Source organism: Salmo salar, chromosome ssa15 (assembly GCF_905237065.1).
Source record: "Salmo salar chromosome ssa15, Ssal_v3.1, whole genome shotgun sequence".
NCBI lineage: Eukaryota > Metazoa > Chordata > Actinopteri > Salmoniformes > Salmonidae > Salmo > Salmo salar.
Genome location: NC_059456.1, coordinates 50,076,760 through 50,099,060, shown reverse-complemented (window position 1 = coordinate 50,099,060; position 22,301 = coordinate 50,076,760). Strand labels below are relative to the sequence as shown.

The window sequence follows — 22,301 nt, the reverse complement described above, 5'->3', positions numbered from 1 at the left end:
AGAAAAAGGAATGTGTAGCATTGGGGAAAGTAGTGGTATGTGTTAATTGTAGGGGTGCTCATGGTGCGAGAGAGGCAGGTTGAGGTTTCCAGGGTTAGAGTAGTGCAGAAGTTGTCATATGCTGAGGCAGTGAAGAAAGTAGAGGAAGATGGGTCAATGGGGAAAGATCCTGAGAGGAGTGGTGTGAGTAGTAGATCTGTACCAGTACAGAGGGACAAACCAACAAGTGATATATGTTTCAGTAAGATTGGATTTTTGGCATTTACAGTAGTGGTTATCAACTGTACTGCAGGGATGGAACGTAAGTCGCAGAACATAGAGGTTGTGGTGGCAGCTGCAGAGAGGTATTTGGGTGTGCGAGACTTGACATCAGAAGAGTTACAGGGTGTGTTAAGTGGTGGTGTCCCATCCTTTGACTGTTGGCCTGAAGTAGGACTAAATTGATTTTAAATAGTGGAGTATGGTATTTAGATGGTAGGGTATTTGTTGAATTTTTTTATTTATTTATTTTAGACATAAAAAATAAGCAAAGTATAAGGAAGTTATACTCCAGTCTAGTAGGTGGCGGAAATGCCACATTTTATGGATGCCAACCTGCCGTTGAACATCATCGAAGAAGAAGCCATATTGGATTTTCTATCCAGTAATGTCCCTGCACCCAGAGCCGCGGTATACCTCACATTCATTGCAGTACCGAGCTGTGACTTCTGGAAACTAGTAAGAGCCATTATATTCATTAAAAATGTGCTTACTAGATTATTGGTGTACTATAAATGTGAAGTGAAGATAGTGTCCCCAGTGCTGCTGAGTGAACGTTCATGTTGTTGTCTCAATTTAGATCGCTTTCCTAAATACTGTAGCTAGCTAACCAGCACTAAGTGACTAACGTTCCTGCAGTCTTGTGGCACTACAGTAGCTAGTAGTCTAATGCCGGGGGAACAGTCAGAACTAGCCTAGGCAGCCGATACAGTGCATGGACGCTAGATGTGCACTATCAACTACCTAGGCTAAGTCAGAACATACTTATTTGCTTGAAAATATCACCAGGTTTCTGGTAGTAGTAAGCATTATAACACGCACACATACACAGCTATTAGTCACCTCGGTTACCCAGAAGTACAATTCTCGCGAATGTTGTCACGAGAGATTATCGTAAGCCTTAACGTTAGCTAGTAAACTTTGATCGTTGGGTTCAGAAGGGTAGAATCATGCACATCTAATTAATTCCAATAGTTAAGCCAATTGTCCTCATGGCACATTGTTACTGTAACTACTTCATTTCGTGTGTGTCATTGAGATATGGTGTGTGTAGGACAGGTAGTATATTAGTGCCTAAAAGTGTGTTTTAGGCACAAAGCTATTTATTTTGCCAAAGTAATGGTGACATTTCAAATACTGCACTTTCCTCTACTACATGTCGAGGGTGTGTTGATTACATTGACTTGTTGACTGATGTGAGTGATACAATGAAATCTTAAGGGTACATAGTGGAAACTTTCTCCCTCGGCTTTACACTTTTGTGTTTCTCTTTCAGTCAGCAATGTCTGGAAATCCAGCTGTGGTGATGCGTCTGGTAGCTTCGGCTTACGCTATGGCAGAGAAGGCTGGAGCCATTGTACGAAGGGTTCTTCAGAGCGGAGAGCTGGGCATCGTGGAAAAGGTTTGACTGACTGAATGGAGAGGGGGACAAAATGCTGGAGATTGATGGGCAGTGAAATGGAGCTTGAATGTTGTTTTTATAAATTATTTCTCTGTACTCAATGTACACAGACAGGGGCCAACGATCTACAGACACTGGCAGACCGGCTGGTCCAGCAGAGCATCTGTGCCTCCCTGTCTAAAAGCTTCCCCAAAATCACCATAATCGGAGAGGAGGTGGGTATATGAATGTACATTAATAGGATTTGTCCTAATGTCACTGACCAATAAACGTTGATCTGCAGATTAGAATACACAACACTTTTCACAACATCCTAGTCTGAACCGTGAACATCTCTCTCACACTTCAGGATCTGCCAGAGGAGGCTGTCAAAGAGGACCTGATTGAGAGCGGTCAATCTGAAGACATCCTACAGAAGTCCTGTCCAGCAGAGTACAGTGCCCTGAAAGAGGAGGAGGTGAGAGAGACACTTTAGAGCTGAAACTGAAACCTACTGTCCTGATTTTTGATTATTTTCTGGGTACTGACTGCTCATTCCAGCTATGTTTCTGTGTTTGAATGGCAGATTTTTTTTTTTTTTTTTAGCTGGTTGTGTGGGTCGACCCCCTTGATGGCACCAAAGAATACACTGAAGGTAAATAAACTTACTACAGTGTTATTATTTTTGCCAGTCACTCTGTGATAAGTCACTGACTCGAAGCCACAAGAGGGTAGAACATATTTGACAAAAACCTGTTCCCCCTTCTTTCATTCAGCATTAACACATCTCCAACCTAATCATCAGTGCTGATTCCATTTGCTCTCTGTCTCTCTCTCTCATCTTTCTTCATCCCATTTCTCTTCATCCCTGCTTAGCAGCAGCAAAGTGTTTCTACCTGCCAAATCAGGAGTGTCACACGGGGTCGGACGATAGAGGGAGGGCATTTGGACTGGGAGGGACGAGCAGAATAGGTGGAGAGGGAGGGTAAAGGAGAAATGCTTGGGCATCAAATCAAGTTTATTTTCAGCAGATGACACAAAGTGCTTATACAGAAACCCAGCTTAAAACAGCAAGGTGGGCTAGGAAAAACTAGAAAGACAGGAGCCCAGGAAGAAACCTAGAGAGGAACCAGGCTCTGAGGGGTGGCCATTCTTCTTCTGGATGCATTGTGTGGAGATTATAAGATTTCATGGCCATTAAGACCAGATTGTTCTTCAAGATGTTCATATTTGACCGGCAGGTTCAAATAATAATCACAGTGGTTGTACCTCGGGAGTAAATGTCAGTTGGCTTTTCATAGCCGAGCATTCAGTGGTCGCGACAGCAGGTGCGGTAGAGTCAAAAACACCAGTTCCGGGACAAGGTAGCACGTCCAGTGAAGAGGTCAGGGTTCCATAGCCGCAGGAAGAACAGTTGAAACCACAGCAACAAACTCACCACAGACACAGTGGATGCCATGGAACCTCATGATGTGATAAGAGTTGGCGTAGCAGGAAATAAGGTAAAATATACAGGGATGGGAAGGTATAGGGGTGCATATGCATTAATATACAGTATCTTCCGAAAGTATTCACATACCTTAACTTTCCACACATTGTTGTACAGCTTGAATTTCAAATGGATTAAATTGAGATTTTTGTCACTGGCCAATTCACAATACCCCATAATGACAAAGTGAAAACATGTTTTTATCATTTTTAGCAAATTTGTTGAAAATGAAATGCAGAAAATCTCATATTAGTATTCACACCCCTGAGTGAATACTTTGTAGAAGCACCTTGTTGATCATTGCTAGACAACCATTTTCAGGTCTTGCCGTAGATTTTCAAGTAAAGTCAAAATTGTAACTCAGCCATTCAGGAACATTCAGTTTTTTCTTGGTAAACAACTCCAATGTAGATTTGGCCATGTGTTTTAGTTTATTGTCCTGCTGAAAGGATAATTCCTATCCCAGTGTCTGGTGGAAAACAGACTGAACCAGGCTTTCCTCAGATTTTTTTCCCCGTGCTTAGCTGAAGTCCGTTTATTTTTTTTATCCTGGAAAGACTCCCCTGTCCTTAACGATTACATGCATAATAATAAAATAAATGCAGAGATTGAATATATTTTTGAGCATGGTGAAGTTATTAATTAGACTTTGGATGGTATATCAATCAATACACCCAGTCACTACAAAGATACAGGCGTCCTTATTAACTGTTGCCGCGTGACCAGGCTGTGGACAGCCAGGCGTCAGCAGGCCAGGTAGTCCTGAGGAATGGTCCTAGGGCTTCTCTCTATCCCTTTTTTCCTTTGTACCATTATACTACTTTTACCTCACTGATTTGTTTTTCATGCTGGAAAAATACACTGAACCAAAATATAAACGCAACATGTAAAGTGTTTGGTCCATGTTTCATGTGCTGAAATAAAAGATCCCAGAAATGTTCCATATGCACAAAAAGCTTATTTCTCAAAAATGTTGACACAAATTTCCTTACATCCCTATTAGTTGACACACATTTGCTTACATCCCTATTAGTGAGCATTTTTCCTTTGACAAGATAAATCATCCACTTGACAGGTGTGGCATATCAAGAAGCTGATTAAAAAGCATGATCATTACACAGGTGCACCTTGTGCTAGGGACAAAAGTCCACTAAAATGTGCGGTTTTGTCACAACACAATGCCACAGATGTCTCAAGTTTTGAGGGAGTGTGCAATTGGCATGCTGACTGCAGGAATTTTCACCAGAGCTGTTGCCAGAAAATGTCATGTTTGTCTACCATAAGCCGCCTCCAACGTCGTTTTAGAGAATTTGGCAGTACGTTCACCCTGCCTCACAAACACAGACCATGTGTAACCACGCCAGCCAAGGACCTCCACATCTGGCTTCACCTGCGGGATCGTCTTAGGGGGAGTGCTGAGGAGTATTTCTGTCTGTAATAAAGCCCTTTTGTGGGGAAAAACTAATTCTGATTGGCTGGGCCTGGACCCAAGTGGGTCAACCTGGCTGCCAAGTGAGTGGTTCTATGCCCACCCATGGCTGCACCCCTGCCCAGTCATGTAAAATCCAGATTAGGGCCTAATGAATGTATTTTGATTGATTTCCTTTATATGAACTGTAACTGAGTAAAATCTTTGAAATTGTTGCATGTTGTGTTTTTTTTATATTTTTGTTCAGTGTAGTTATACAGTACAATGACAATACTTGTGTGAAGTCCACTGTTATTTGTTCCCTTCAGCTAAAATGTTGTCATATGATGTCAGGGCTTCTTGATCATGTGACTGTTCTGATCGGCATTGCATATGGCGGGAAGGCCATTGCTGGGGTCATCAACCAGCCCTTCTTCAATTATCAGGTACCAACAAATAATCGACAACGAAAAATTATTTTTCTGCCTTATACCCTATCAGGGCATGACATATTCAGTAGGGAGAAAATGTTTTGAAATAGGGAGATTTGTCCAAATAAGAACAGTTTTTTTCCATTTTCTATAGTGTGCCCTACTGAACACTACTTTAGTGTTTGAGTGTATAATATCCTTTTTTTGTGTATCCACAGCTGGGGACGGAGTCGGCAGACATGGGGAGAACTCTGTGGGGAATGCCCGGACTGGGCGCCTTCGGGTTCGAGCTACAGGAGGTCCCGGATGGCCGACGCATTGTCACCACAACCCGTTCCCACAGCAACAAACTCGTCACAGACACAGTGGATGCCATGGAACCTCATGATGTGATAAGAGTCGGCGGAGCAGGAAATAAGGTGAAATGTACAGGGATGGGAAGGTTAGGGGTGCATATGTGTTCAGAGAAAGTATTCACATCCCTTCACTTTCCACATGTTACAGTCTGAATTTCAAATGGATTAAATTGAGATTTTGTGTCACTGGCCTACACACAATACCCCATAATGACAAAGTGAAAACATGTTTATAGAGTTTTTTGGCAAATTCGTTAAATGAAATGCAGAAAATCGTATTTATTAGTATTCACACCCCTAAGTAAATACTTTGTAGAAGCACCTTGTTGATCATTGCTAGACAACAATTTGAAGATTTTCAAGTAGTCAACTTTAACTCGGCCACTCAGGAACATTGTTTCCTTGGTAAGCAACTCCAGTGTAGATTTGGCCTTTTGTAGATTTGTCCTGCTGAAAGGAGAATTCTTCTCCCAGTGGCTGGTGGAAAACAGACTGAACCAGGCTTTCCTTTATGATTTTTCCCTGTGCTTAGCTGAATTCTTTATTTTTTTTATCCTGAAAGACTCCCCAGTCCTTAACGATTACACGCATAATGATAAAATAAAAGCAGAGATTGAATATCTTCATGAGCATGGTGAAGTTGTTAATTACACTTTGGATGGTGTATCAATCACTACACCCAGTCACTACAAAGATACAGGAGTCCTTCCTAACTCCATTGCCAGAGAGGAAGGAAACCGGTCAGGGATTTCACCATGAGGCCAATGGTGACTTTAAAACAGAGTTTAATGGCTGTGATAGGAGAAAACTGAGGATGGATCAACAACATTGTAGTTACTCTACAATACTAACTGAAATGACAGAGTGAAAAGAAGAAAGCCTGTACATATTACAAATATTCATGCATCCTGTTTGCAATTAGGCACTAAAGCAAAAATGTACTTTATCCTGAATACAAAGTGTTATGCTTGGGGCAAATCCAACAACACATCACTGAGTACCACTCTCTTCATATTTTCAAGCATGGTGGTGGCTGCATCATGTTATGGTTATGCTTGTCATCGACAAGGAAGTTAAGGGTAAAAAATAAACAGAGCTAAGCACAGGCAAAATCCTAGAGGAAAACCTGGTTCAGTCTGCTTTCCAGCAGACACTTGGAAACATTCACCTTTCAGCAGAACAGCCTAAAACACAAGGCCAAATATACACTGGAGTTGCTTACCAAAACTGTAACTAGTGGCCTAGTTACAGTTTTGACTTAAATCAGCTTAAATCTATGGCAAGACTAGAAAATTGCTATCTAGCAATGATTAACAACCAACTTGACAGAGCTTGAAGTTTTAAAAGAATGTGCAAATATTGTACAATCCAGGTGAGCAAAAGCTTAGACTTACCCAGAAAGACTCAGATGTAACTGTAGAATCGTGAAAATTCACTTAGTCTGAGGATGGCAAATAATTATTTTAGGGGTCTATGACCCTACTACGATATAACATTGACACCATAATCATACCCAGTGGGTATAGCCAAGTTTGCAAGCCTTGCGTCACCACTTGGAATACTATAGGATGCATGTGTCTAGGTTTACCATTATGCAATTATTAAGAGGCTAAGGGACAAGGAGCTAATATCTTGCAATCAATGTCCTAGCATTAAATTATTGAGTTAACTCTGGCTCAGAGATGCAGTTCGAGAAAGCATAGAGTACCAGTCAAAAGTTAACACACCTACTCGTCAAGGGTTTTTCTTTGTCTTCCCTATTTTACAATGTAGAAAATAGTAAAAATAAACTGAAGTAACCAAAAAAGTGTTAAACAAATCAAAATAGACACCCTTTGACAACTTTTGTATTCTCTCAACCAGCTTCACCTGGAATGCTTTTCCAACAGCCTTGAAGGAGTTCCCAAATATAATGAGCACTTGTTGGCTGCTTTTCCTTCACTCTGCAGTCCAACTCATCCCAAACGGGTTGAGGTCAGGTGATTGTGGATGCAGCACTCCATCACTCTCCTTCTTGGTCAAATAGCCCTTACACAGCCTGGAGGTGTGTTGGGTCATTGTCCTGTTGCAAAACAAATGATAGTCCCACTTAGCGCAAACCAGATGGGATGGCGTATCGCTGCAGAATGTGTTATTTCATAGTTTTGATATCGTCACTATTATTCTGCAATGTAGAAAATAGTCAAAAACAGAAACCCTGGAACGAGTAGGTGTGTCAACTTTTGACTGGTACTGTATGTTGTGAATAAAATGTACTATTAGACATCAAATAAGGAAAATTACTCCAATGTGAGGACTACGGTTCGTATCTATTTAAAAGTAATCCGATTTTGACTTCCGAGTGGCGCAGCAGTCTAAGGCACTGCTAGAGGCATCATTACAGAGCCGGGTTCGATCCCAGGCTGTGTCATACCAGAAATCTTCATGATAAAAAGAATGCAAAATATTTAACGGCATAGACAATTCATCACTATGATATACAAACGTACATCAAGAGATCTACCATGATCAAAGTTTAAGGCAAGCTTTTATTCTTCTAAGAGCAATAAATCCCAGTATCTCCCATTGTCTAATTAACATCAATTTGCAAGGCCCAAAACATAAAACAAAAGTCATAACTTCAGACACGTTTTCTAATCTAATTATCGCACATCGTTGTTCCTCTTTGAACTTTCCGCTGTCCAACGAACAGAATAACAGTTTCTCTAACAAATCCACAGCACTTACAGTAAAATGAAACGTATCAAAATTCATAGCTCTTTATGAACTCTTGAATTCACATAGTAACATTTTGTCGACTCAAATCTTCACCTCCTGGCTTCAGTGACGCTAGGACGACTGTCTCTTCATCGAGATTACCACAGTAAAGGTGTGTTTGACCACAGATGGTCAGTCATTCAAACAATGCCATAAATCGTGATTGAGTCATCACACTGGGCCTATTCAACTAGATAATCGCTGCCAAAGGTGATTCAAACATGTATTGTGGTATTCAGTGATGTGAATATTTATAGAAATGACTTCAATACATTTGCGGTATTGTGTGTAGATGGGTGTTTTTGAATTCTGGCTGTAACACTTTGGAATAAGTCGAGGTATGAATACTTTCTGAATACACTAATTATAAAATGTAGTCTTACTCCTCTGTTGCACCCTATCTTTGTGTAGATTATTCAGCTTGTGGAGGGGAAGGCTTCAGCCTATGTATTTGCCAGTCTAGGAACTAAAAAGTGGGACACATGTGCCCCTGAAGCCATCCTGCTTGCAGTAGGAGGTAAGCAACAATCTTCCTCATATTGAAAGTACCTCCTAATTATGAGTAAGGACAGTAATGTTGCCTGCCTTTTTTTTCTTCTTTTGTCTGTCCCTTTGCAGGTAAGCTGACAGACATACATGGCAGTGCGTTGTGTTATGATGCTAACGTGAAGCACATGAACTCCGCTGGGGTGCTGGCCACTCTACGCAACCACCAGTATTATGCTAGCAGAGTGCCCCAGTCAGTCCTGCAGGCTCTCAAACCCTGATTGATACATTTACTGTATTGTCCAAAAACAAATTGGTATAAAATGTTCTTTAATCATGAGAATCGTATTTATTTCTATAATTACTTGTAACATATTGCACATAAGTGTTAAACGCTGCACTTTTATACTGTGTATAGATAATTGTTGACTATGAAAATCAGGCCATGTTTGACACTTCTGTTCCAAACATTTTTACTAGACATTAACAGCCCAGACTGATTCGGCCAGCAGCATACCACCCTGAATCCCACTGCTGGGTTTGTCCCTTGATTGGAGACGTTCCCCTGTTTAGTGTGCCGTCTTTTGGATAAGATGTTAAACAGGTGTCCTGACTCTGGTCACTAAAGATCCCATGGCACTTATCGTAAAAGTAGAGGTGTTAACCCCGGTGTCCTGGCTAAATTCCCAATCTGGCCCTCATACCATCATGGTCACCTAATCATCCCCAGTTTACAATTGGCTCATTCATCCCCCCTGTAACTATTCCCCAGGTCGTTGCTGTAAATAAGAATGCGTTCTCAGTCAACTTACCTGGTAAAATAAGGGTTAAATTAAATAATTACCAAAATGGTATGGCATAAAACTAAGCAAGCCTGACGCCTGTGACTACAAGTCGTAAGACTTCGAGAGCTGGTGTCAGACAGGCTTGGCCTTAACCATGTCCAAACGATTTGGTAAAAATTGCTGTTCTAAATTTCTAATTCGCTGACAGATACATCCGTATTACCTTTCTGGTAGACAGCACAACAACACTAGGCCCTCCTCCGATGCACTGGTTTGAAAGGCACCCTAAAGCATAATGACAGACATGAGGCAGGGTCAACAGCACTGTTCCATTTATTCCATTCAAAGATTCTGAAACAAACTTGTACAAATCTCAAAACTGTTTAAAACAATGAGTTTCCAACTTGAATAGAGCCGATAGATGAGAACAAGGCAAAAAGGCGAGATATGCCCTAACTCAAACTAAAATGTTATTTCAAATATTCCTTAGTAAGATCATTAGTTGGATGAGAATAATAATTCTGAACCAGATATTGGAATCAGCATACAGGAAAGGTCCACCAAGTAGATATACTCACTGGCTCATGCATTCAGATGCCTTGCTAGTTGACGTCTTCAGCCTCTTTTAGGCGGTCAATCTACCACTAGGGGGCAGCAATGTCTAAGTAACATACTGCCGAGTAAAAAGTGCCATCTCTGCGAGCTTGGTAAACATGCGCTTGACCCCTGTGTGTAATATTTCATGTTTACAAGAACTGCAGGGGCAATGCTGATAACCGCTCATAAGTTAAAAAAAACCAAAAAAAAAACGGGTAATAGTCTTGTGGAGCCAACTGGTCGTGTGTGTGTGTGAGAAAAATAATAGGCTACTGAACACCAATTGAAATCAGGTGCCTTTGAATCTTGCCTTTAACTTCCCATGCCACAACCATCTATGCATTCTCACAGGCATACAGTAAAAGCAATGTCCATAACAAACAGTCTTCAGCAATGGAAGCAGGTTCAGTGGATAAGAAGAGGCTGGAAGGGCTCGATTCAAAACCAACAGGCATTTGGAACACCCATTTGTGAGCCCTTTGAGTTAGTACAAACGACCTTAACTGTACTAGTACTTCTCTGTACGCAATACATGCCCCGTGTGTATATACCGTCACTTTGTATGGTTCTGATAATATGCATTTGTACGAGTACTTTCAAAGTAATTTTTGTTAATACTTCATTAGTGTCCGCATAAAGAGAACATGGAGTCCAACAGGGTGAAAATGACATTCTCCAAACTCACTAGGAGGCTAAACCATTCCCCTCAGTTACTGTAGCCAAAATGTGGGAGGAAAATGGCATGTTATTAGTAATATTGTGAGAAGGTTACATACGCATTAGCAGGGAAAATGCGAGGGTCTGGAAACGTTATAGGTCTGGAAGAGTCAACGTTGTTGGCTGGGGGTAAAGAACCCACCTCACTCAAATAAAAAGCTATACTTTTTACTATGTTTGAAGGCAGAAAAGCGTCCGTTCCAAACGTGTTGCCCCTTTCCACAAAAGTTTTGTATCGTATTGCTGCACCTTAACCTGAGCAACACATTTCATAGCATTGAAAAACCACAAGTCACTTACATTATGAATAAAAATACCAACAAACAAGCAAAAAAAAACAAACGTTCACAGCAAAGATTTTATGTTTTACACATATATGAAAGAGGTCAGGGGGGGCTAGAGCGCTTCCTATAGATGGGAGGGAGGGGACAGGACGTTGCAGGGGACAGCAGGGGTAAGGGTGCGAGGAGGATGTGTGACGGGGGGGTGGGGCCAGACGCTCACCTCTTCTTGGGGGCTTGGGCAGTACGGGGCGGGGTTACGGGGCGTCCCGAGTTCACCCCTCCATACTGGTACTTAGCTTTTTTCTCTGACGGCTTCAAAATCTGAGAGAGAGAAAGTATTAATACTCAGTGTGTTTCCAGCACTGGGAGACTCATCCACAGTAACTGTGTTTACGTGTGTGTTCTCACCTGAAAGGAACACATGAGGGACTCGTCAACGCTCATCATGCCCCCAGCGTTATCAAACTCCCCGCAGTAGTTGGGAGCCGAGAACAGCGTCACCAGCTGCCGTTTGGCAAAAAACTCATAGCCGTCCTCAACAACCTTCAAGTACAGAACAACACTTGAGTTAATGAACCTTCTTTAGAGATGCATCCTAATGAACATAGCCCTCATACATTAGGCTCTACCTGGTGGGCTCTGCAGATGAGGTCCAGGTCGTGGCGGTTGAGGAACTTGCTGACCACGTCGGCCCCGAAGGTGAAGGAGACGCCCCGGTCGTTTTCCCCCCAGCCCTGCACGTCTTTGTCTGGATCCGACCACAGCAGATCACACAGCAGGCCTAGCACAGAGAGAGTGCAGTCAGAGCCACCACAAATATAGCACATGTACCACACACACACACACACACGTTTACACACCTGTGTCAGGGACATCGGTTGGCCTCATGATGCGTCGAATTTGCTCCATGGACTGTAGATCAGGAGAGAGACCTGAGGAAGAGGGATGATTGTCAATTAATAATATTCATAGAAACATAATTGATAGAAAAGCACCCACACATACCTCCATGGCAGCAGAAGATCTTCTCATCGATTATAGCGGCAATGGGCAGACAGTTGAAGCAATCTGTGAAGGTCTTCCACAGCTTTATGTTGAATCTGCGTTTGCCTGGGGAACACAACATAGAAAGACATGGAATTACACTGAGTATATAAAACATTAAGAACACCTGCTCTTTCCATGACACCAGGTGAAAGCTAGGATCCCTTACTGATGTCACTTATTAAATCCACTTCAAATCAGTAGATGAACAGGAGGAGACAGGATGAACGTAGCTTTTTTTTTAGCCTAGAGACAATTGAGACTGGATTGTTTGTGTGCCATTCAAATGGTGAATGGGCAAGACAAAAATATTTAAGTGCCTTTGAATGGGGTATGGTAGGTACCAGGCTCACCGGTTTGAGTGTGTCAAGATTGGAGACACTGCTGGGTTTATACTGCTAACACTGCTGGGTTTATAACGCTCAACAGTTTCTCGTGTGTATCAAGAATGGTCCACCACCCCAAAGATATCCAGCCAACTTGACAACTGTGGGAAGCATTGGAGTCAACATGCGCCAGCATCCCTGTGGCACACTTTCAACACCTTGTAGAGTACATGCCCAGATGAATTGAGGCTGTTCTGAGGGGGTGCAACTCAATATTAGGAAGGTGTTCCTAATGTTTGGTATACTCAGTAGAGAACACAAAACCATTGCCATTATGAATTCCATTTGTGTGTTGGCCCTTTCCACAAAAGGTGCCGCAGACACTGAGAAAGATAACCGATTCAGCATGTGTGTGTGTGAGAGACACTGCTTCCTGTCTTACACTCGTCATAGAAACCGTAGATGCGGTTGATGGAAGCACACTCGTGGTTGCCTCTGAGTAGGAAGAAGTTCTCGGGGTATTTGATCTTGTAGGCCAGCAGTAGACAGATGGTCTCCAGGGACTGCTTGCCTCGGTCCACGTAGTCTCCCAGGAACAGGTAGTTAGCCTCCGGCGGGAAGCCCCCGTACTCAAAGAGCCGCAGCAGGTCTGTGTACTGGCCATGGATATCACCTAGTGGGAGATAGACAGCAGAGAGGTTATGATACAACAATTATTTTAGGTTTTCTTTAACCAGTGTAGTCACATTGACATAGCCTGGACACTTGTCAGGAGTGGAGAGTGAGCTTGATCCAGATTGTCCTTGCTGGAAGGGAGATGGCCCCATCCTGCAGAGCCGCAGACATTTGAGGGAGACACACACCACTTACATCCTACTGCTCTACTCACTGATCTAGGCCAATGTCTCTCCAATGTATTATCCTATCCTCTCCTTTCTCTCTGACATGTTGGTTTAAAGACAACTGTGTGTGGCGGGGATGCCCTTTTCACGGTCATGTAAATTCACAAACATTAGGCCTGTCTTTATTCAGACAGCTTATATTCTTCTAACCCTGGTATGTCTCATGCATTTCTCATATGCTATTTGTCCTCTCAGGGAGAAAGAAAGAGGGCCCAGGAGTAAGGATATAGCAGTAGGAAGGAAGAGGAATAATTCATTTTACTGACCGCAGATTTTGAGCGGAGCCTCCAGCTCCAGTAGAATGGGCTGACTGAGGAAGATCTCCCGGGACTTGATGCACAACCCCCGCACCTCCGCCTCCGTCATCTGGACTATCTTCCCTGGACGACATCCTCGCACTTGAGGAGAGAAAGATAGGGCGATCAATCACAACCACGAGTCATGACCCTTCTCTCCATTTTAAATCGTGCTGGCTTTAAATGTGTAATGTGCTTGTCATTGTCTTCAAACCAGTGCAGAATGCGCAACCACTTAAAGTGGCAATCTGCTGTTGAAACAAAGTGTTCACCCCACCTGTTTCGGTAAACAGCTGAAGCACAGGGCTGGAGAAGTGTAACCAGTAAAATTCATAGACAGTAGGGTTGTCCCGACTAAAAAACATCTTTGTCGACATGTTTTAAAAAAGAACATGTACACTACCGTTCAAAAGTTTGGGGTCACTTAGAAATGTCCTTGTTTTCCATGAAAACATACATGAAATTAGTTGCAAAATGAATAGGAAATATAGTCAAGACATTAGCAAGGTTATAAATAATGATTTTTAATTGAAATAATTGTGTCCTTCAAACTTTTCTTTTTTCAAAGAATCCTCCATTTGCAGCAATTACAGCCTTGTAGACCTTTGGCATTCTAGTTGTCAATTTGTTGAGGTAATCTGAAGAGATTTCACCCTATGCTTCCTGAAGCACCTCCCACAAATTGGATTGGCCTGATGGGCACTTCTTACGTAACATACGGTCATCAAGCTGCTCCCAAAACAGCTCAATAGGGTTGAGATCCAGTGACTATAATGGAGTGGCCAGCACAGACAGAATACCAGCTGACTGCTTCTTCCCTAAATAGTTCCTGCATAGTTTGGAGCTGTGCTTTGGGTCATTGTCCTGTTGTAGGAGGAAATTGGCTCCAATTAAGCGCCGTCCACACGGTATTGCATGGCGTTGCAAAATGGAGTGATAGCCTTCCTTCTTCAAGATCCCTTTTACCCTGTACAAATCTCCCACTTTACCACCACCAAAGCACCCCCAGAACATCACATTACCTCCACCATGCTTGACAGATGGTATCAAGCACTGCTCCAGCATCTTTTCATTTTTTCTGCATCCAACAAATGTTCTTCTTTGTGATTCGAACACCTCAAACTTAAATTCATCTGTCCATAACACTTTTTTCCAATCTTTCTCTGTCCAGTGTCTTTTCTTTTTATTGGCCAGTCTGAGATATGGCTTTTTCTTTGCAACCACCGCGGAGTCCCCTCTTCACTGTTGACGTTGAGACTGGTGTTTTGCGGGTACTATTTAATGAAGCTGCCAGTTGAGGACTTGTGAGGCTTCTCAAACTAAACACTAATGTACTTGTCCTCTTGCTAAGTTGAGCACCGGGGCCTCCTGGATTCAAACCAGGGTTTGTAGTGACGGCTCTAGCACTGAGATGCAGTGCCTTACACCGCTGCGCCACTTGGGAGCCCACAAATAGATTGGCTAATTCTTTTCAGGGAGTCACTGGGTGATTTAGGCAAGCTCCCTGCTAGTGGTCTGGATGGAATTGAGTTGGGATTAAAGATGCACATTTCAGTCAATTTTGCTGCCGAGCAAACTAATTTCCGTGCCGAGTAACTGACCCTCATTGTCAGAATTGTTTTATTTTTTTAAAACAGTAAAATGACGTGACCAACAGAAAATACTATGCATGCATACAAGGAACTGCCATTTTTCATTAAGAGCTTAATGGAAACATGCAACAACAGCAAGCCTATCGTCAGCTAATAAAATGTTATTTTCAAACATTTCTTTGAAAAAAAAACATTCTAAACAGCGCACCCAATGTGAGGAGTTCCATATGTGACAGATAAAAATCTCTTTTAGATACTTAGAAAGAGGGGGAATCGAATAGCAACCACTTGGATGATGGGTTGCTAATATGACTGGGATTGTACATTTGGCTTCTGGAAAAACAAAGAAAGTTGATTAAAAAAACAATAGAACAGGAGAGAAAGGCTGGTTAATGGCACAATGAAGTCCTTATAAAATAATTGCCTCCATGTTTCCATAGTGGGATTTTGGCTAGGCTACTTTGAAGCAAGGTAAGAAATGATGCTAAACTACAGGACTGTTTTGCTAGCACAGACTGGAATATGTTTCGGGATTCCTCCAATGGCATTGAGGAGGACACCACATCAGTCATTGGCTTCATCAATAAGTGCATCGATGACATCGTCCCCAGTGACCGTACGTACATACTAGAGGTCGACCGATTATGATTTTTCAACGCCGATACTGATTACTGGAGGACCAAAAAAGGCGAATAAATCAGCCGATATTTTTTTTTATATACATGTGCCATGTAAAAAAGCTAACGTTTAAGTTCCTTGCTCAGAACATATTCCCAGTTAAGAAGTTTTAGGTTGTAGTTATTATAGGAATAATGACGTGTCGACTATTTCACTCTATACCATTTGTATTTCATATACCTTTGACTATTGGATGTTCTTATAGGCACTTTAGTATTGCCAGCCTAATCTCGGGAGTTGATAGGCTTGAAGTCATAAACAGCACTGTGCTTCAAGCATTGCTAAGACCTGCTGGCAAACGCAGTAATGTGCTGTTTGAATGAACGCTTACGAGCCTGCTGCTGCCTACCACCGCTCAGTCAGACTGCGCTATCAAATATCAAATCAAACTTAATTATAATATAATAAACACACAGAAATATGAGCCTTTGGTCATTAATACGGTCAAATCCGGAAAGTATCATTTAGAAAACAAAACATTTATTCTTCCCGTGTTACACTGCACAACCTTCAATGCTATGTCATAATTATGTAAAATTCTGGCAAATTAATTACGGTCTTTGTTAGGAAGAAATGGTCTTCACACAGTTTGCAACGAGCCGTGCGGCCCAAACTGCTGCATATACCGACTCTGCTTGCACATGACACAATTTCCCTAGTTAATATTGTCTGCTAACATTAATTTATTTTAACTAAATATGCAGGTAAAAAAAAAAGATACTTCTGTGTATTGATTTTAAGAAAGCCATTGATGTTTATGGTTAGGTACGATTGTGCTTTTTTCGCGAATGCACTTTTGTTATATCATCACCCGTTTGACGAAGTTGAAGTAGGCTGTGAGTCGATGATAAATTAACAGGCACCGCATTGATTATATGCAACGCAGGACAAGCTAGATAACCTAGGAATATCATCAACCATGTGTAGTTAACTAATGATTATGTGAAGATTAAACTTATCTTATAAAATATAATCAATGCTAGCTAGCAACTTAGCTTGGCTCCTTGCAGCCACAAGGTCATTTTAATGCTGCACTCGCGTAACAGGTGGTCAGCCTGCCACGCAGTCTCCTTGTGGATTGCAATGTAATCGGCGTCCCCCTAATTAAATCCGCCATGCCAATTAATCGGTCGACCTCTAGTACATACCCCAACCAGAAGCCACGGATTACAGGCAACATACACATTGAGCTAAAGGCTGGAGCTGCCGCTTTCAAGGAGCTGGAGTATTATAAGAAATCCCGCTATGCCACCTGACGAACCATCAAACAGGCACAGCGTCAATACAGGACTAAGATCGAATCGTACTACACCGGCTCTGATGCTCGTCGGATGTGGCAGGGCTTGCAAACCATTACAGACTACAAAGGGAAGCACAGCCGAGAGCTGCCCAGTGACACGAGCCTACCAGACGAGCTAAACTATTTCTATGCTCGCTTCAATGCAAATTTCACTGAAACATACACGAGAGCACTAGCTGTTCCGGAAGACTGTGATCACGCTCTCCTTTAAACAGGTCAACATTCACAAGGCCGCAGGGCCAGACGGATTACCAGGACGTGTACTGCGAGCATGCGCTGACCAACTGGCAAGTGTCTTCACTGACATTTTAAACCTCTCCATGTCCGAGTCTGTAATACCAACATGTTTTAAGCAGACCATCATAGTGCCTGTGCCCAAGAACACTAAGGCAACCTGCCTAATTGACTACCGACCCATAGCACTCACGTCTGTAGCCATGAAGTGCTTTGAAAGGCTGGTTATGGCTCACACCATTATCACAGAAACCCTAGACCCACTCCAATTTGCATACCACCCCAACAGATCCACAGATGATGCAATCTCTATTGCACTCCACACTGCCCTTTCCCACCTGGACAAAAAGAACACCTATGTGAGAATGCTATTCAATGACTACAGCTCAGCATTCAACACCATACTGCCCTCAAAGGGACTAAACACCACCCTCTGCAACTGGATCCTGGACTTACTGCCGGGCCGCCCCCAGGTGGTAAGGGTAGGTACAGTGGGGGGAAAAAGTATTTAGTCAGCTACCAATTGTGCAAGTTGTCCCACTTAAAAAGATACTTATTTTCCATCATAATTTGCCAATAAATTCATAAAAAAATCCTACAATGTGATTTTCTGGATTTTTTTCCCTCATTTTGTCTGTCATTGTTGACGTGTACCTATGATGAAAATTACAGGCCTCTCTCATCTTTTTAAGTGGGAGAACTTGCACAGTTGGTGGCTGACTAAATACTTTTTTCCCCCACTGTAACAACACATCCGCCACACTGATCCTCAACACAGGGGCCCCTCAAGGGTGCGTGTTCAGTCCCCTTCTGTACTCCATGTTCACTCATGACTGCACGGCCAGGCACAACACCATCATCAAGTTTGCCGATGACACAACAGTGGTAGACCTAATCACCGACAACGAAGAGACAGCCTATAGGGAAGTCAGAGACCTGGCCGTGTGGTGCCAGGACAACACGCTCTACCTCAACATGATCAAGATAAAGGAGATGATTGTGGACTACAGGAAAAAGAGGACCAGAAACACCCCCATTCTCATCGACGGGGCTGCAGTGGAGCAGGGTTAAGAGCTTCAAGTTCCTTGGTGTCCATGCACACCAAGACAGTCGTGAAGAGGGCACGACAAAACCTATTACCCCTCAGGAGACTGAAAAGATTTGGCATGAGTCCTCAAATCCTCAAAAGGTTCTATCATCGAGAGCATCCTGACTGGTTGCGTCACTGCCTGGTATGGAACTGCTCGGGCTTCGACCGCAAGGCACCACAAGAGGGTAGTACGAACGGCCCAGTACATCACTGGGGCCAAGCTTCCTGCCATCCAGGACCGCTATACCAGGCGGTGTCAGAGGAAGGCCCTAAAAAGTCTCCAGCCACCCTAGTCATAGACTGTTCTCTCTGCTACCGCACGGCAAGCGGTACCGGAGCACCAAGTCTAGGTCCAATAGGCTTCTAAACAGAGTTGATAGCCTGCCTACCGTTGACTATAGCCTATGCACTCGATTGGGGAATGGGAGGTGCGCTAGTTGAGGTTTAGAAATAAAATAGTAGCTATTTTTAATCGTAGCCATCAAAAGTTTAAACACATGATTGCTGTTAGAATTTGTTGCGCAATGACTGGGCTTATAAAAGCACTTTCCACTCCAGTACCAGCTTTTTTAGGAACTGCTTCCGCACTGTCTGACTAGGCTATTCCCTTCCTAAAACTAGGCTCTGTATGCTTTGCACATGTGACAAATAAGATACACGAGGACCAATGTAAAACTACACACACCAATTTTATTCCACACAATTATGCAAATTGACCTACAGACTGGTAAAATGTATTTTCCAGGGCTAACCAATTAAAGGTTATCCATTAACATCCCTAATTGGGATTTTTCAAAGGCTTGCAATTTCAGTTCAGCAATGTGCTGAACTGAATAGAACAGGTGGTTGTCACTTTTGCTGAGTGTTCCAAGTGGGACAGTGTCACGAAAAGGTGTGATATTATACAGTGTGTAATATCAGGTTGACTGTGGTCTTCAACATCTCCTTGAAATTCAACTTGGCTGTTTCGAAATGTATTCAGTATTTATATGAAAAAAGCTATCCAGACAAAACATGCTTTCATGTAGGCTGAAGTGTGACATCTTCCATAGGTGATTTCAGTCCAGAAAATAAAACGCTCGGGTGGGTACATACCAAACCAACATTGAAAGCGGTTGGTAAAATTACTAACTAGCTACAGATGCGAAACTGAGTAGACATCAATGGCAGGTTAAATCAATGTTCTGACTGCTCGAGTTGACGCATACTAGCTAACTCGGGGTTTTCTGTGTTATTGCTATTTATAACGTTCCACATAGACATATGACTAAGTTATAGGCATTCTTACTTCACTAACAACGTAATAGCCCATATACAGCCCTGCGTTGAAAACCAATGTGAATGTTGTTAGTTAGCTAGCTTAACTAACTGACTACCTACCTAGCAACACGGACAGAGAGGGGAGAGGGGTGTGTGTTACCGCTGGCAAAGCCCCCTCTCATCAATGTTTAAAAGCTAACGCTAGTGCCTAACGAGCTAAAAAGATATGTGCATATGTATGTATGTATATAACATCCCTGTCCTGCGCTAGGCAAAGAGTATTTAACTAGCCAATTTCGTAATCTAGAGTAATGTTTGCTTGCTTGCTTGATTGATCATATATATATATACTGTAACACACCGCGTTAGCTAGCATAACACAAATCAATTTGGCAAATTAACTAACTAGTTACAGTTAAATGGTAGTTACCTAAACAGGGCATAACACAGTTAGCTAAGGCTAAAGTCACTAGTTTGTTGAACCACTCTCCCAGTCCCACCTTTCTCCTCTGACGCGCTAACGTTAGCTAGCTAGCAAAGTCAACTGGCGTCACCAAATATGATTTTACATTCGTTCTTCGACACCGGAAAATGACATAAAATGATGTTACATCCTTTTTATTTGCTGTCCCCACCAAATAACCACAAGGTTAATTGCAAAACAAAAATAGCATACCTTCAAGCAATCGAGAGATGATGCTGTCAACGTTGAGCTCGCTTTCCGCCATTTTCTTTGAAACACGAAAAACTACTACGCAGAGAGAACTACGTCGTGCTCACCAGCAGAGGGCGTGGTCTACTACTGTACAAACTGTATAGTTTATTTTGGTTCACTCAGGCTTTCTGTCTTTTGGCAAAGATTTGTAACCAGCAGTACGGTACGAGCTTTTTTATTTATTTATTTTATTTGGGGGTACAAAACATTTTGCAGGTAGCTTTCTTTTCAGTTTCATTGAAGCTGACCTGCCTGCAGACAAAGTACATTCTAAGTTTATTAACATAATTTGAGGATATCCATTACTTTTATTGTGACCCCTCTATCATAGCTCTATCAAATATTAACATGGTGAGACAACGTGTTGGGTACCCTCAATAAAATACCCCCTTTTCTCCCTTTGTTAATCTCCATGGACAATGGCTCCAATTTCTATTGCAATGGGCTTGGGTTACGCTGACCTATTCATCCTGGTAATTCATAGGGGCTCACATGATGCAATTGAATGCCAACATTTCTCTTGAAATACCCAATGACATAGTTACTGACAATTTAACCATTTTGGTTGATACAAAGCTAAGTTATTGTCCATGCCACCTACATGCTTTTGACACTGTATTTCCACATTCAAACTTATAGAATAAAATCTCTAGAAAAAAAGTATTTGTTATCTGTTGCTGAATATCATTAGAAACCAGTTCCTTTCATCTCAACCTCTTTCTCTCCCATTGTCCTCTTATTCCGCCGTTCTCTGCAGGACATGAGTAGCCATGTAATTCCCCAGCCGATCAGTAAGCCAGTGACGCCCAGCAACACGGGCACCCACACAGGTATGGAGGAGTCACACCGGAGCACAGGGCTGGGGATGGTGATGTTAGTGACTGGGACAGGGGTGGTGGTAGTAACAGGTGGAATCGGGAGGCTATTGACCTTAGTGAAGATGAAGGGTTGATTCTAAAGGAGAGAGCAAATTTCAGTTCAGGGGAAACTAACCTGAGCATAGATCTTCCTCTGAGACATTGTAAGAAGTAGCTTTCAGTAGGTGATATAACTAAAATGGGCTGCTGCTCAACCAACACACTCGACAACCCACATGCACTGTCAAGGAAGCCGACAACTGACTCACTGATTGCCAATTCAGCCAACACCTGACAAACCCCGCTGAAAAAAAACAGCATAGACCAACATGCATTTGAAGCTGGTCCTTGCTTGTCTATGCTGATCCATACTGGTCTGTGCTGGTCAAGCTGGTCTGGCCAGAATAGTCTATCTAGGGATGGGCAACTTTGATTGGGGTGGGGGCCACAAAAAAATCTGAACTCATCCTAAGGGGCTCCACTCTTGACATCGGAGATAAGTTTTGGATTTAATTTCCTTCTACACTTTGTCAAGGCCCGTAGAGAAATGTTGCAATTTTAAAGCAAGTTTGCTTCAATTCTGCACATTTTGCCATGGGGTGGAGAGAAGATATTGCAATTTTATAACTAACTTCATGCAATTCTACTCATTTCGCCATGTGGCAGGGGAAAAAAATAACAGTTTAACAGCTAATTTCCTACAATTCTACACAATTTGCCCTGACAGTTACTGACATAACAAGATAAAAACTGCTGATGCACAACAAGATTTCGAAATTGTACTTTGAGTATTTTACTATTCTAACACTAAACAGTAAGTTGAGACGCTGAGTAAATTTTTAAATATATATATATATATATATATATATATATATATATATATATACTATATATATATATATATATATATATATATATATATATATATATATATATATATATATATACATATATATATATATACATAATAATATATACACATACATACATACATATATACACATACATACATACATACATACATACATACATACATACATACATACATACATACATAC

The 22,301-nt window shown here is 42.1% G+C and overlaps 3 protein-coding genes across 4 annotated transcripts in view; 1 reads left to right on the top strand and 2 right to left on the bottom strand.

Moving 5' to 3' along the window:
- Positions 1-464: 464 nt before the first annotated feature.
- On the top strand, positions 465-8,906 carry LOC106571633 (3'(2'),5'-bisphosphate nucleotidase 1). Its single transcript, XM_014144934.2, has 9 exons — positions 465-717; positions 1,535-1,660; positions 1,771-1,875; positions 2,010-2,117; positions 2,246-2,294; positions 4,891-4,982; positions 5,186-5,386; positions 8,492-8,597; positions 8,699-8,906. Exons 1-9 carry the CDS (start codon positions 571-573, stop codon positions 8,845-8,847), a joined length of 1,083 nt encoding a protein of 360 aa, XP_014000409.2. The 5' UTR covers positions 465-570; the 3' UTR covers positions 8,848-8,906.
- Positions 8,907-9,666: 760 nt separating this feature from the next.
- On the bottom strand, positions 9,667-20,469 carry LOC106571634 (serine/threonine-protein phosphatase PP1-beta catalytic subunit). The gene is made up of 8 exons (XM_014144936.2): positions 20,348-20,469; positions 13,488-13,619; positions 12,762-12,992; positions 11,955-12,059; positions 11,810-11,881; positions 11,579-11,730; positions 11,358-11,492; positions 9,667-11,270 (listed from the first exon to the last, which is right to left on the bottom strand). The coding sequence occupies exons 1-8, from the start codon at positions 20,397-20,399 to the stop codon at positions 11,166-11,168; spliced, it is 984 nt and encodes a 327-aa protein (XP_014000411.1). The 5' UTR covers positions 20,400-20,469; the 3' UTR covers positions 9,667-11,165.
- A 76-nt stretch (positions 20,470-20,545) lies between these two features.
- LOC106571632 (phospholipase B1, membrane-associated) overlaps positions 20,546-22,301 on the bottom strand; it is a 32,294-nt gene continuing 30,538 nt past the window's right edge. For both annotated transcript variants that reach the window (XM_045695822.1, XM_045695823.1), the window contains exon 42: positions 20,546-21,340. In XM_045695822.1, coding sequence (XP_045551778.1) covers positions 21,074-21,340 — 267 coding nt within the window. In that variant the 3' untranslated portion in view covers positions 20,546-21,073. The remainder of the gene's footprint in view (positions 21,341-22,301) is intronic.

Excerpts from the sequence above, each read along its gene's own strand:
- LOC106571634 (XM_014144936.2), bottom strand. The coding sequence starts at position 20,399 with ATGGCGGAAAGCGAGCTCAACGTTGACAGCATCATCTCTCGATTGCTT. Across the intron at positions 11,493-11,578 it reads TCATCTGCAGAGCCCACCAG|GTTGTTGAGGACGGCTATGA; the intron begins GTAGAGCCTAAT and ends CTGTACTTGAAG. Across the intron at positions 11,271-11,357 it reads CCCTCATGTGTTCCTTTCAG|ATTTTGAAGCCGTCAGAGAA; the intron begins GTGAGAACACAC and ends TCTCTCTCTCAG.
- LOC106571633 (XM_014144934.2), top strand. The coding sequence starts at position 571 with ATGCCACATTTTATGGATGCCAACCTGCCGTTGAACATCATCGAAGAA. Across the intron at positions 2,295-4,890 it reads CACCAAAGAATACACTGAAG|GGCTTCTTGATCATGTGACT; the intron begins GTAAATAAACTT and ends ATATGATGTCAG. Across the intron at positions 5,387-8,491 it reads TCGGCGGAGCAGGAAATAAG|ATTATTCAGCTTGTGGAGGG; the intron begins GTGAAATGTACA and ends ATCTTTGTGTAG.